The sequence below is a fragment of the Humulus lupulus genome, chromosome 3 (assembly GCF_963169125.1).
Source record: "Humulus lupulus chromosome 3, drHumLupu1.1, whole genome shotgun sequence".
NCBI classification, from domain to species: Eukaryota; Viridiplantae; Streptophyta; class Magnoliopsida; order Rosales; family Cannabaceae; genus Humulus; species Humulus lupulus.
In genome coordinates this window covers 15,666,853-15,681,083 of record NC_084795.1, presented here as the reverse complement: position 1 = coordinate 15,681,083, position 14,231 = coordinate 15,666,853, and the positions used below count along the sequence as shown (strand labels likewise).

Below are 14,231 nucleotides of genomic sequence, written 5' to 3'. Positions count from 1 at the left end.
GCTCAAGAACTTAGATTTCCTAACCAAAATAAAGAATAAGGTTAGAAGGCTGAGTAGAAGACTATGAGAACTTAAATAAAATAATACCAATGAACTAGAGTGTGGGAATACCTTGAAGACTTGTAAGACCAATCTATACCTTGAACCGATATGCTATAAAACCTTACTTCACAAGTGTTTGATAAGCTTATGATTCCCAACCCAAGTGTTTATACTCTCACACTCACCTAACAACTTGCAGCCTCTGAACTTAAAGTAATAGATGAATAAATGGCTGGGTACTAGGTCCTATTTATAGAGTTTAGGAATGAAAAGATCTCATTTAACTTGAATAAAAATAATGACTTTTTAAGTGAAAATAATTTGAATTATCGTTCAGCAGAGGCTGAAGACTCGTTCAGAAAGGTGCTGGACTTATCAAGAGGTTGAAGGTTTGAATGGAAAACGATTTCAAAAACTTTCAAATTATGCTGAGAGGGGCGATATATCACCCCTTGTAGGCGATATATCGCCTGGGCCAGTATACCCGAGGCAATCGTGCATCGTTTCGTGTTTTTCGTATCTTTGTGCTGCGATATATCGGCATAAGCTGATTATTTAAACACAAAATTACACATTTTTAGTTTAATTTGAATTGAGTAAACAGCCTTGACTAAGCCCTCTAACGTTTTCAAAGCTGCTGACTGACCTTAGAGTATTCAAATTTTAACCTTAATAAATTTAATCCTCAAAATACTTAATCATTAATAAACTCATACATAACATGTGCTATAATCATATTGGTTCTTATTTAAACCTTATAGTATACCAAATATTATTCTCAATATCAGTCATATTAATCAAACCTTAGGTTAAAATTAATATTCTTAAATTATAGGTTAAACTTAGAAAATCTACAAGTACTACTACGAGTGTCCAAATAAATCTCGGTCTGAACCAAAAATCCACAGTCATAAAGATAATACTATTATTACTATTATACTACTATCTACTTAGCTAAGTAAAGTTCTTGGACTCTACAAAATGCAATAGTAACCCTAATGATAATCTATTACCTAACCCAGATCTTTAAAAAAAATATTAAAAAGCAATATAAAAGAAATCATTAGAGCTAAAAAGATCGCAGAAGTAGAAGAAGGCGTTGTTGGGCATTGTCAACAACGACTTAGGATGGCAAGTTTAGCGTAATTTCACCTAAATGCTATATTTGGGGAAAAAATTACTTTTCTCATATTTATATAAACAACTCAAATTTTATGATATTTTCTAAACATTCTCATATTATTTAGATCTTTTTATAAATTAGTTTAGATTTATATATTTATTTACAAAAATCTAATATAATATAATGGGCAATGCTAGCATAGGGCATGGGTTTTGCTCCTATAGGTAGGGGTGTCCGTGTTTTTCGGCACATGAAGAATTTATAACTCAAATTTTTTTATGTGGCAGTGTACATTATAACTATAGCAGACATCTCACTAATTATTTAGAAATTCTAAATAATTTACAATATCAAAATCAGGATTCAAAAAATTTGTTTTATACGTGTATAAAAAAAACAATAATGCATACAATTAATTTCTTAAACCTTGATTTCGACACAATAAAATATTTGGAATTTTTCGAAAACTGACAAATGCTTACCAATATATATTGCAATATAAAAAATTAGGTTATAAATTTTCAATGTATCGAAATACAACGATGTCCTTACCAATAGGGCAAATCTCATGCCCCTACCCTAGCGGACACGTAATGAAAATAGAGGCATCTTTATTGATAGACTCAAAAGTGGCTTCACTATAAAATTTCGAAAATATATATACGTATATACTATTTTAATTATTTATATATTTGCTACTTTTTGAGAAGACCAAATAAAAAAATTAAAAAAAGAAAAAAAAAAGTGTAATATTCTTTCCACATAAAGAAAAAAAAGGTGTAATAAGATAAGAATTAAGGCATCGGAATAGTATATTCTAATTAGGGAAAATAAAAATATAAACAAATGAAAAAGAAAAAGGCCACTTAACTTAACCAGGGTTGAAATACGAGAGCTAAATCTAACGACCAACGGTCCAGATTAATTCTCGGGAAGTCATCTAACGACTCATGGTAGCTCATAGAGGAACATTGGTTAGGGCTATTTCTCTCCGGTACAGAGACCCCATGGATCTCTGGGTACGACCAATCTGAATCAGTGAATCAAAATCTAAAATTAGGGTTTTGTCTCCGTGATGGAGACGGACTACTTGACAGAATTTCCCCTCGCTCACATAGATCGTCGTCCAAGGAAGAAGGCTAGATTTGCCTGGGATGTTTCCCAATCCAACGCAAAGGTATCAATTTTTTTTCCCCTTTAAATCTTCAAATTTTCTCGAACCCATACTCCAATGCGTTTTTATATCCTCCATTTGCTTATTTTAATTGAAATTTTTTACAATTGGGTTTCAATTTCATGTAAATCTCACTGCTTTGGGGGAGTAATCAAAATTGCGTTGTTTGTATAGAATTATGAGTTTATTCCTTAGAACCTGGGTAAATTATAAATTAATAATCTATCTATGTTTATTCACAGTGTCCCATGATTGAAATCTTAGTAGAAGATTTAAAAAGTTGAAAATTTTAGGTCAAGAGTTTGCATAATGTTGGGGAATTGTTAAATATAAAGCATCAAACTTGGTTTAGATTATCATTGATATTAAGAATATCCAAAATTTGTTTTTTATATTTGTTGTCTGACCTTTTTTTTCGGGTGATTATTGATTGTCGTTAAACTCTGTTTGATTTTACAGACCTGTGAGGCATTAGAAATTTGGAAAACTTCTTAGTCTATTGTCATACCTTTGGTTGATTCTAGTAATTTTGTTTCCTACGTTGACTTTTCCGTTGGCTTAATTAGAAAAAGATGAGGTTTCTTTTTAAAGTAGTTGATGGTTGAGGGGATAAGTTTTCTTATAACTATTTGTTTAGTAGAGTATGAACAAATGGCTGTGTGTAGGCTCAGTCAGACTTGTTTTGTGGGCAAGATGTTGGAAATGGGACAAGCTTTGGACCTTCAAGGGTACTCCCAGACCATCCTAGTCTTTTTGTTAAGGGATTGACTCAAAAAGGCTCTCCCCCATGGCGAGAAGACGACAAAGATGGGCATTACATGTTTGCGCTCGGAGAGAATTTAACTTCTCGCTGTAATTACATTTAATCACCATTGAAGAGTTTACTTGCAATTATTATGTTTTATTTTTTTGCTGTTAAAGATTTACTTACCAAATGCCCAGTGCATTTTTATATTTGGTCACTTTCTCAATGGCTTTCTTACATGTTTGGTGAAACTAAAAGGTTTTGGAAATTTAAGTGTAATTACTGTTATATATAAGTTAGAGACTTTTTAGTTGTTAGGGGTTGGGGAACCTTGAACACTATCCAATGCTGCGGGATTCACAAACTTTTTTCCAAATATGTTTAGTCATTCACCCTGTTAAGCTATATAGGTTGGATTCTGTTATCTTCTTTCGCTGTGTGACCGGAATATTATTTGTGAAATAGTTAAATATCTCCCTCAGTGTGGCAATAATTTTCCTTTCATCCCTAATGAAAATAAGAAGACACAAAATGAAATAAAAAGGTACATTTATATTAAAAATAATGCCTTATGTACGTTGTTATATTTTTTCAAATTACTTTCAACATTCTTTCTTGTGCCATGTTTTAATTAAGAACATGTCTACAGTCATAGTCATTATATATTTTGTTACTTGTTTTTATCTGAACTTGATGCCTTTTAATTTTGTAGCACTATATTTGTTTGAAATTTTTTATGTCTATGCTTAACTTACACTCTTGGTTCTGTATGTGCAGATAAAATCCACAGAAAAATTGGTGAAGGTGGGTTGCCTGTTACTGAGTTTAGATTTCTATTTTGGGATATTGGAAGGAAACGTATTTGAATATATTTTTCTCCTCACATCATAAATTCTTTCTATAGGCACATTTGGTCAGGTTTTGGAATGCTGGGATAGGGAGACAAAGGAGATGGTGGCCATAAAAGTTGTGAGAAGTATCAAAAAATATCGTGAAGCAGCAATGATTGAAATTGATGTTCTACATTTGCTTGCAAAATATGATAGAACTGGCAGTCGGTATGTTAGGTTTATATTGAATGCTTATATCTGAGGCTTTTGGTAAAAAAATATATATGTTAATTGTTATGTGGGCTTATTCTTTGCAGATGTGTTCGAATACGGAACTGGTTTGATTATCGCAACCATATTTGTATTGTAAGTATATAAGTGCCTTTGATTAACATGATTCCCCAACTTCACAATTATTTTTGGAGTTTAAGAGCTTCTGTTGAATCTAAATGATCTTGACAGGTATTTGAGATGCTTGGACCAAGTTTATATGATTTTCTGAGGAAAAACAATTATCGCCCATTTCCAGTTGATCTTGTCCGTGAGCTTGGTCGACAAATGTTGGAATGTGTAGCATGTGTGTACTTGTTACTTCAATGTTCCTATTATCTTTTTCGAAGTTTTTAGTTGCAATGTAATGGAATATTTAACCATTTCTTTTTTTAAGTTTTGCATACATGAAAGCATTAGTTTGATTTTCTAACTGCTGTACTTTTAGAAGAATTTTATGGTAAAATGTTTAGCTCTGATTTATATAATCTTGCAGTCATGCATGATATGCGGCTCATTCATACTGACTTAAAACCAGAGAACATACTTTTTGTGTCTTCAGAATATGTGAAAGTGCCTGACTACAAGGTAACTTTACTATAGCTGATTCCTTTTTTTTTCCGTTCTAATTAGCTTTTGCTTATTTTAAAATTTAAAAAAACAAAAATCCTTTAGTTTGATATTAGTCATGCAACTCATTGTGACAGTATTCCAAATTTTGAATTTTTCTTTTTATGTAAAAAAAATTAGTGAATAAGCTCTTCACATATTATTTCAGGTCACTTCCCGATCACCCAAAGAAGGAATATTTCATAAAAGGTTGCCAAGATCTAGTGCTATTAAGGTTATTGATTTTGGCAGCACAGCCTATGAACATCAAGAGCACAACTATATAGTCTCTACTAGGCACTATCGTGCTCCTGAGGTGATTCTTGGTATGAAATGTTGTGTTGTTTTCCTGTACATTTTACCCTCTTGTATCTTTGTTATCATATTTACGGTTATGCTCTTCAGGACTCGGATGGAATTACCCATGTGATATATGGAGTGTTGGTTGTATCTTGGTGGAACTATGCTCGGTAAGCATAATATTGTGGAGTCTTGTGAATGACCATCAATCTACTATATGCTGGATTTAAAATACCATTGGAAGGAACTTAAAAAAAAAATTACAATTATTTGCAGGGAGAAGCATTGTTTCAGACACATGAGAACTTAGAACATCTAGCGATGATGGAGAGGGTATTAGGCCCAATACCGCAGCATATGCTGAAAAGAGCAGAGTACGTGCCCTTTAGACTGTCTCTACTGATGTTTTAAGAAAATCTGGGGTTCATCGTTTCTAATGAGTTTCTTTGTTTCTCTGATACATTATAACTACTTGGTCAGCCATCATGCCGATAAATACGTGAAAAAGGGTAGATTGGACTGGCCAGAAGGAGCAACCTCTCGTGAAAGTATCAAAGCCGTTCTGAAGTTACCCCGTCTACAGGTTTGCCATGATCACCATTGTTAAATATGAGGAGAAATTTCGTACTTTTCTTGTATCTGAGCATGAAGTCTTAATGTTAACTTTTGGCATTGGCAGAATCTAATAATGCAGCATGTAGACCACTCAGCTGGGGAGCTCATTGACCTCTTGCAAGGTCTGCTTAGATATGACCCTATTCACAGGCTAACAGCTCGTGAAGCCCTTAGGCATCCATTCTTTACCAGGGATCATTACAGGAGATTTTAGTTGAAAGAGTTGATCGTATGCACTCTCGTCCTATTATTGTTACAATGGCTTGAAGAGTGTTGTTATACCCGAGTTCTGGTCTGGCTTATTTTTATTAGTATGAGCCAAAAGTATTGCCTTGAAGTCGTAAATGCCTTTGACACCTGGCATAGTGCACGGATCAAGATGCCTGCCAGAGCCTCGATTGCTATAATTTCTGTTCTTATCTTCTGTTGTTGTGCTGTTGTAAATAATCTCGTTGGGAGAGTATCAAATGGTCAATTTTGTATCTTCAAAAAAATACATGTAATGTAACCAGTTTCTCATCTTATATACGTATCGGCATCCCATTCATTGTAAAGACACGTGTGGAGTTCACGAGTTTGCCTTTGTTTTGGATTATTTTTTTTTTACTTTTATGTGTTGAAGTAAAATCCAAATATTGAACTAGACCATTTAATATCTTGAAACAATTTTTATGACATTTTGATTAACTATTATTATGGAATGCTAAATGACTTTACGTATAAAATGTAAGGATCAAGCTTTAAGAGCAGTGCCTAAAAATTATTTTGGAGAATGTTTTGATATTTTATTGGCAGTGTTTGGAAGTTCTTAGAGAAGCAAATCTCAGTATTTTCAATCAGCTCTTTTGAGAAATCAAAGGAAATTGTTTTAAATTTCCTAATTTATTCATTTTTTTATTATTCTATCTTACATCAAATTATACTTTGTGATTTGATAAGCTCTTTTAAAGTGATTATCTGAATAGTAACTAGATAAACTTAACTTTTACTTTTCTCAAGTTAAATATATAGATATAATATAGGAGATTGAATTAAGATAAATGTATTCTATATTTTCCAATTAAATTAAATTGTCCCATAATTTATAGTTTTGTCATGGCCCCGCATGGAACATGTCGGAAGACAGAATTTTGAGAGAGGAGATTTCCATTCCTCTAACTATTCTGGTTGATCATGATCATGAGGGTTTGATTTTGAGGTTTCATGCTATGGAGGAGAAGTGATCAAAGACGATGTAGGCAATGAATCAGGCATGGCTAAGCACTTAAGCAGAGAAGGCAAGTAATCTAGGTGACTGGTGACTACCTTAAAAAATGAGAGATCAAATATTGAACCATACGAATCAAAAGCAGACAATTAAACCAAAACAAAAAAAACAACTGAAGCTGAGGCTGAGGCTGCTGTCCCACCCTCGTACGTGTCAATTTAAACAAAACTCTTGATTTTTTTTGTTTTACATTTGCTAGAAACTAAGACCCCATGAGTTGGTTTCTTCATAGTAAGACTACATTGACCATGCATTCTATAAGAGTAACGTAGGTGACGCCAAAGCTTACTTTGCGCCAAAAAACTCCCTCTCACTTCAAACATCACCTTATCCTTCAACATCTGACTCTTCAGCCTTTGGATTTCAAGCTCAAAAAGCTGGACCTTACTGGCCACCATATCAACCTCCACGGACTGAGTCCCACCCTTGGGTGCAGACAGACCAGGCTCAACATTATTGTTAGCTATAATGGTTTGCCCAAAATAAAGCTCGACCACGATGTGTTTGAAGTCCACAGCAGCCTTCTTGTTTGGGTTTGTGAAATTGGTACCAAGAGTGATATTAACATTTAGAAGATTACCCTTTTCGAGACTTAGCTTGTTGAGTGTAGTGCCCGTTGACACCACCCCGAACCTGGGACCCCAGTGACTGAGAACGAGGTAGAAAATTAGAAGTGATAAGGCTGCCAGAGTCATGAAAATCAGGGCGGTGCAGACAGTGCAGGAGTAGACCCTGTGGCGGCGGAGGAGCTCGAGTTGGCTCTGCTCTTCTTCTTCTTGGACATGTTGACTCATGGGATGTTGTTGGTCTTTGCAATGGGGCACTGAAGCCTTGAGTTAGTACAACTACTACTACTGCTGCTTGATGAGTAGATCTAATGTTGGAGACATGACATGATATCAAAGTGTTGTAAGTTTTATCTATGGAGATTGATTCGGTTTCATGGTGGGTCTGGACTCGATCGTCATGGTGAGCTCTACATTTGGTGGAATGGACAATGGAGTATAACAAGTGAATGTGGTAATGGAGGAAAGTGTCTTAGAAAGAGGGTACTATGATCATTGAAAGAAAACTTCTAGGAAAAGTATCAGACTCACATGGCTAACCAGAGGAGGCAAGTAATATTCCTTTGTTCTTGCTCTCTCACTTTGTTTTGTTTTTTTTTTCATTTACTGATCTGTGACTATTGTATTATGTAATATATATATATATTTAAATATTTCCATAAAGAGAAAATTATCCTTTACGCTTGTAAGAGGATGAATCAGATGCTAGATCATCTTGAAGTTTTAGTTTGTTAAAGTTAGATAAAGCAATAATTAATAATTAAAAAATATATGAATGTCTTTCCATTTTTTCACATGGAAAATGAAAAAATATGAGATTGCATGCAGCAGAATTCTTCTATCCGAAAGGAAAAAAATTACAGTCATTTCGAGATCGCAAACTTAATCTAAGTATTATATCAACTTCCAGTATGTAACTTATTATTAAATTAGCAAATGTTACATCATTATAGACAGAGTTAATAATAACTAAGTTAAAATTATGTGATGTGAGGTTTAATTTAAAAACAGATTATGTATCCGGAACGTATACTACACATAGATTCTAAGTAAAAATAATATATAAATATTAATCTATTTATACCAGTTATTCCAACTCATTACTTGTTGATTACTCATTTATTTTGCGATGAAACCCTTCTTGTGAGCATATCCAAAAGTTCAAGCCACCTATGAACCAATAATTGAAGATTGGTCACCATGTTTTTATTTGTTTAAATGCTTAAAATTAGCAGTTGATCAAAGTTAAAGAGTACTAATCAAAACTACTTTTCATAATTTCATTATTTTCCGACCACATCTAGCAAGACTAGAATATATATTTGACACGAAATGATTTAATTCTTTTCCACTTTAACTTTTGTTATTAATTTCCATTAATCAAAGTCAAAACAACACAAATTGTCATCAAGTATTCTCACTTTCATTGTACCAAGCTTTTCTTACTTGATCATCATCATCATCATCATCATCATCATCATATATAGCTTTCAATAGCTTTTGATTCAATTAGCACTGATATTCGAACAAAATGATCAATAATTCTCAAACCCCACGTACGACCTCAAAAAATAAATTAAAAATGAAAATATCTCGGAACAATTTGTATAAATATTCCAAGAAATTTCTTTTGATGATCGATCAGTGCTTTGACTTGCATTTCTTTGCAACCATGACACCATTAGGAGGTCTGGTCACCATAATAGTGCATCGACCATGCAACCAATAAGAGTAACGTAAGAGACCACCAAAGCTAGATCGTGCCCTGAAGAACCCCTTCACTTCGAACATAACTCCATTGTTCATCATCTGCCTCTTGAACCTCTGTATTTCGAGCTCCGAAAGCCGAACCTGACTAGTCACTGCATGAAGGCCTAGCAACTTAGTCTGAGCCTTCGGTGCGGAGAAAGGTTCCATAGATTGAGTTGCAATGAGGCTCCTTCCGTAATAAAGCTCAATGTACATGTAGCTGTAGTGAATGTCCACCTTCCTATTTGGATTTGTGAAGTTTGCGAGAAAAGTTAGATCAGCATTGAGTAGATACCCCATGTCGAGATAGGCTGCGTTTAGTGTGGCTGCTGACACGTCGAACCGAGGACTCCGAGGACGGAAAATGAGGTAGACTATGAGAACTGCTAAGCCTCCGAGGATTATGGCCACCCAGAAGATTGCACATAAGAATGCTAATAACCATGCAAGGGAGCTGGTCTTGCGTGGAGTCGGCATTTGCATATCATTACTCTCCTGCAATGGCCGACGTCGCCAATTCTCCCACACATTTGGTTCTCGGCCCACTTCATGCGGCACCGTCGACGTTGAGGCTGGTGGCGGCGGCTTGGGATGGTCTAGGCTGGGTTCATGAGGATGCTGAAACTGATATTGAGGCGATGGTAGTTCAGCCCGGGGACGCAGCGGTCGGTGGTCTCGGTCGTCGTATTGATGGAACGGTTGGTGGGGTTGGTTGTCGTGACTAGGGCCTGGTATTGGGACCGGCGGTACTACTTCTGAATCGCGATGATGTGGCCGGGAATCTCTATGGTGGCCGTGCTGATGATGACGATGACGATGATGATCTGGTTGAGGGGAAGTTCTATCACGGTGGTGCCCCCGGTGGCCATGGTGCTTCCGGTGCCCCCGTGGAGTGGTTGGTGGTGTAGTGGGGTCGTGGTCATGATGATCTAGCCCTTGCCCTGGTAACTGCGGTTGCGAATGTCTGGCAAAATGGGGGTTGGTTTCATTGTGTGGCCTCATGGTACTATATGAATAATAATAATAATAATGAACAAAGTGTAGTAGTAGTAGTGGTAGTCCAACGATGAAGAAGAGATCAAAGGATTATGATAAAAGGAATTGTGGTTGAGAAGACTAGAAGGGATCACTTGAGGAGAACTTCAAGGATGATTTATCAAAAAGGTAAGAATCGGACATGGCTAAGCAAAGGAGGCAAGTAATAATATATACACTTCTACCTTTTCAAACCATTTATATACTCAAAACCATGCTACCTACCTAGCTACATATAGCTAGACTAAGGACAATAACTTCGAATCAGATGCTTGCTGAGAAAGCTTAATTACCCTTAATAATAAATTAAAGCCTAGTTTCATTTACAAGATTCAACTATGTACTTCAAACAAAAAAAAAGAGTTTGTTTCTTGTAGCTAGTATAATGATTTTGAATAACAATATACAAGACAATAAGTAGAGTTTATCATTTTCATGATGAGCAATGAGTTAATTAACTAAGTTTTAAGAATACGATTCAATTTGGGTTTTCTCGTCCAGTGCATTACTTGTTTTTATGTTAGATGATGTAACTAATTTGACAACTAACTCGGTTGTTGGAGTCTTAAGAGTAGTGATCAAACAAAATGGTTTTGTTATTTTTAAAGTTTTACATATTGGTACCTTGAAATATATGAACTTGTGTTGAAAAAAAAATAGATGAAGCTGATCCGTATAGATTGGCTCGTTCATTAGCTCTAACGAAATTTGCTTCTCATCCTTCAAAAACATGTAGATTGAAACTAATACATAAAATTGCTTCTTTCTATAATATTGATTTGTAAACCAAATCCCAAAAATTTTCTTTTTGGTGTCGGATAAGTTTTGTGTATACACTCAAATTATGAAGAATAATACTAATAATGATAAAATATTGTACAATACATTGCCACTTTCTCTACCTAGTATGTGTACTCAATATGGATTTCAAATAAATCATCTAATGTGCAGGACATTGCCACTTTCTAAAAAAATAAAAGCTCACAAACACAGGTTCATTGCGGAATGGAGTGAACCATAGTCAGTTTTAGCCCTCAAAATGATTAGGTCATTTCTTGTATAACATCTGCAATCAGTGTTTCTTAGGACACTGATGCTGCCATGCTGGTGGAGATAAATTTTCAGTCCAACACGAGCTTCAAAATTATCTTCTTGAAGTGGATCAGAGAATCAATGAATTTGAACAAACACATTCCCTTCATTTCCTCCTACTTGCTTTTTCCCATTTGAGTGAAGTAACCTGATCAATTCAAGTACTAAAATAACATCAGATAACTACACAGGAGGGAAAACCTATTTCCTGTAAAATAACTGGTAAAGAAACAAATTACCATAAAACAGAGACTTTGAAACTTACTAAGCTCCTTCACACTCTGTTGTCCCAAAGGCAGCATTCTTCAGCCATCCGTGGATGATACCAGCACTTCAAACCAACAGAGACATAAGGGGACACAAGAGGTTATAGTACTTTCTTACGTCACAGTTTAATAAATTTACATAGCTTGGAAGGACGCAAAGATAGATCATACAAGAATTAAGAGGATTGATCTTCAGGAACTTTTAGTCAAAGCTGCCAAATGATCTTTCCGGTATTGCATACAGACGGAAGCATTATTGATCAATCAGAAAACAATGTTGAGGATAAGAATAGGATCGCTTAAAATACGGCATGGTGTTTTTGCTCAGAGCATACCACTCACGTAAAACAGTCAGCAAAATCTCTTTTGTTGGGGGTGGACAGAATGGAAGTCTTGAAGCAAAACTTGGGACAACATGCAGGCAGAAACCATTTTGCAAGTTCACTCACCATCCCTTGAATTAATAGCATTAATTAGAGTCTCAGAAACAGCTGTTCCAAGAGTAAAGCCCTTCTCCATCATCTGATCCCATACACTACATGCCTCATGAAGCTTCTTTTCCCGAATGAGGCCCCCTATTATCAATTTGAAAGTCACTTCATCTGGACTGAATCCTTTAGTTTGCATTTCATTGTATAGACACATAGCTTCACTCACTCTAGAAGCTTTGCAAAGCCCATTTATAAGGGCATTGTATGAAATCACATCAAGAGTGACTCCTCTTTCAACCATGTCACTGAAAACACTAAGAGCCATCTCAATCTTCTTTGCCTTGCATAGCTGATCAACTATGGCAGTGTAAAATATGCAATCTAGTGAGAGACCCATTCTCATCAACTCATCAAGAAGCAATTTGGCTACATCAGAACTACCTTCGTTAAGAAATGCTTTTATAAGAATTGTGAATGTTACAACATCCGGTTCAATTCCCTTCTGGCTCATTTCCTGAAAAAGCTTGTATGCCCTTCTAGTAAGACGAGCCTTGCAAAACGCTCCAATAATAGTATTATACGAAACAACATTACACAACATTTTCGTCTCCATCCTACTAATCATAAGCAAATAAGCCTTTTCTGGTCGATTAGCTTTGCAAAGACCTTTGAGAAGCTGGTTATAGCTATAAGAATCAGGTTTCATTCCATCACTCTCCATTTTCTTCATCAATTTCTCAGCCTCCTCTAACATTAACCCATCACAACAATAATTCAACAACACATTATAAGTAACCAAATCTGGCTCACACCCATTTGTCTTCATAAAATCTTTGATTGCCTGAGCCTTATCAATCCTACCAACTCGACAAAACCCACTAATTAGTGAATTATATATCAAACGGTTGAACTCAACTCGATCTTTGAATTCACCAATACTAAGTTCATAAGCCAAATCAACCTTCCCACCATCACACAAACCAATGACAAGAGCCGTACAAGCAATACAATCAGGGGTGAGCCCTGTGCTTATCATACTACGCCAAACTCCCACAGCAGCATCAAATTTCCTAGCTTTACACAACCCATCAATGAGTATAGTATACGTAACACTGTCAGGCTCTCTACCCTTCTGAACCATACAATGGAAAACTTTCAATGCGAAGTCCACCTGGTTATCTCCACACAAAACATTCAAGTATATATTAAAGGCCCAAATATCAGGGACATAACCAAGCTTATCCATGTCTTCCAAAAGTTTCTCAATAAGAAAAAAATTCTTAATCACACAAAGAGCTGAAATGAGCCTAGAGTAAGTAAAGGGGTTTAGAGAAAAACCCTGAGGAACCATTTTGTTATAATAATGCTCAGCTAAATCGAGACGGGAATGGCGGGCCAAGACACCAATGAATCGATTATAATCTATGCTAAAAACTCGGCATTGTGCTTGAGTCATTTCGTCGAACACTTGGACGGCTTGATCGATGAGACCAACTTTGACACAGTAGGCTATGCGAGAACGGTATAAGAGGCGGTGGGCGCCAAGACTGTGAATCATATCAGAGCGAATGCATATCAAAAGAGTTAGAAATGGCCGCACCTGATTTGGGTCTCAAAGTGGCGATAGGCTGAGCATCGTTCCGGCGGTGGAGATTGGAGATGGCCTGTTTAAGTGGAGAAGCAGCGAACGAACGGAGCAAGAAAGAAAGAGAGACAAAGTGGTTCATTTTTGGGGCCCTGATCCATTCTGGCATTTTTATGCTTTGTTGGGTTTTTTCTTGATGGGCCTCTTAAACGCTGGATCCATTTGGTTTTGCTTTGTTGGGCTCTATACTATTTATGGGCCTATCAACAATTTAACCCAAATCATTAGTGGTAGATCATTACCCTTGTCAATACAATGTCAAAATTAAAAAAGAACCAAGAATAGTGATAAATAGTAGGGAATCTTTAAATAATATAGTTTTTATCCTATTAATGTGCAAAAATATGATAATTATATTTTTCTTAATTTGCATGGAAAAATTTATTAAAGGAAAAATTAAAGTATGGGAAACACAATTAGTAAGTAACTAAAATATGGAAATGCCAAAGTTTTTATCATAGTTATATTTTCT

The 14,231-nt window shown here is 35.6% G+C and overlaps 4 protein-coding genes across 10 annotated transcripts; 1 reads left to right on the top strand and 3 right to left on the bottom strand.

Moving 5' to 3' along the window:
• The first annotated feature begins 1,947 nt into the window (after positions 1 to 1,947).
• Positions 1,948 to 6,385, top strand: LOC133822212 (serine/threonine-protein kinase AFC1-like). Of its 2 annotated transcripts, XM_062254473.1 has the most exons (12): positions 1,948 to 2,342; positions 3,005 to 3,191; positions 3,862 to 3,888; positions 3,989 to 4,142; positions 4,232 to 4,280; positions 4,377 to 4,491; positions 4,681 to 4,772; positions 4,963 to 5,119; positions 5,199 to 5,263; positions 5,370 to 5,467; positions 5,574 to 5,676; positions 5,773 to 6,385. In XM_062254473.1, the coding sequence occupies exons 1-12, from the start codon at positions 2,241 to 2,243 to the stop codon at positions 5,920 to 5,922; spliced, it is 1,299 nt and encodes a 432-aa protein (XP_062110457.1). In that variant the 5' UTR covers positions 1,948 to 2,240; the 3' UTR covers positions 5,923 to 6,385. The 2 variants fall into 2 exon arrangements, with proteins under 2 accessions (XP_062110457.1, XP_062110458.1); XM_062254474.1 differs by lacking the exon at positions 3,005 to 3,191 and having other exon boundaries at positions 2,183 to 2,342.
• A 697-nt stretch (positions 6,386 to 7,082) lies between these two features.
• Positions 7,083 to 7,769, bottom strand: LOC133823686 (uncharacterized). The gene has a single exon (XM_062256534.1). The coding sequence runs from the start codon at positions 7,767 to 7,769 to the stop codon at positions 7,134 to 7,136; it is 636 nt and encodes a 211-aa protein (XP_062112518.1). The 3' UTR covers positions 7,083 to 7,133.
• Positions 7,770 to 8,818: 1,049 nt separating this feature from the next.
• LOC133820948 (NDR1/HIN1-like protein 13) lies at positions 8,819 to 10,333 on the bottom strand. Its single transcript, XM_062253506.1, has one exon. The coding sequence runs from the start codon at positions 10,290 to 10,292 to the stop codon at positions 9,183 to 9,185; it is 1,110 nt and encodes a 369-aa protein (XP_062109490.1). The 5' UTR covers positions 10,293 to 10,333; the 3' UTR covers positions 8,819 to 9,182.
• A 736-nt stretch (positions 10,334 to 11,069) lies between these two features.
• On the bottom strand, positions 11,070 to 13,827 carry LOC133822210 (pentatricopeptide repeat-containing protein At1g13040, mitochondrial). Of its 6 annotated transcripts, none has more exons than XM_062254471.1 (3): positions 11,855 to 13,827; positions 11,657 to 11,748; positions 11,070 to 11,565 (listed from the first exon to the last, which is right to left on the bottom strand). In XM_062254471.1, exon 1 carries the CDS (start codon positions 13,670 to 13,672, stop codon positions 12,125 to 12,127), a length of 1,548 nt encoding a protein of 515 aa, XP_062110455.1. In that variant the 5' UTR covers positions 13,673 to 13,827; the 3' UTR covers positions 11,070 to 11,565; positions 11,657 to 11,748; positions 11,855 to 12,124. The 6 variants fall into 6 exon arrangements, with proteins under 6 accessions (XP_062110455.1, XP_062110456.1, XP_062110454.1 ...); XM_062254472.1 differs by having other exon boundaries at positions 11,070 to 11,581; positions 11,683 to 11,748; XM_062254470.1 differs by having other exon boundaries at positions 11,683 to 11,748.
• Positions 13,828 to 14,231: the final 404 nt, after the last annotated feature.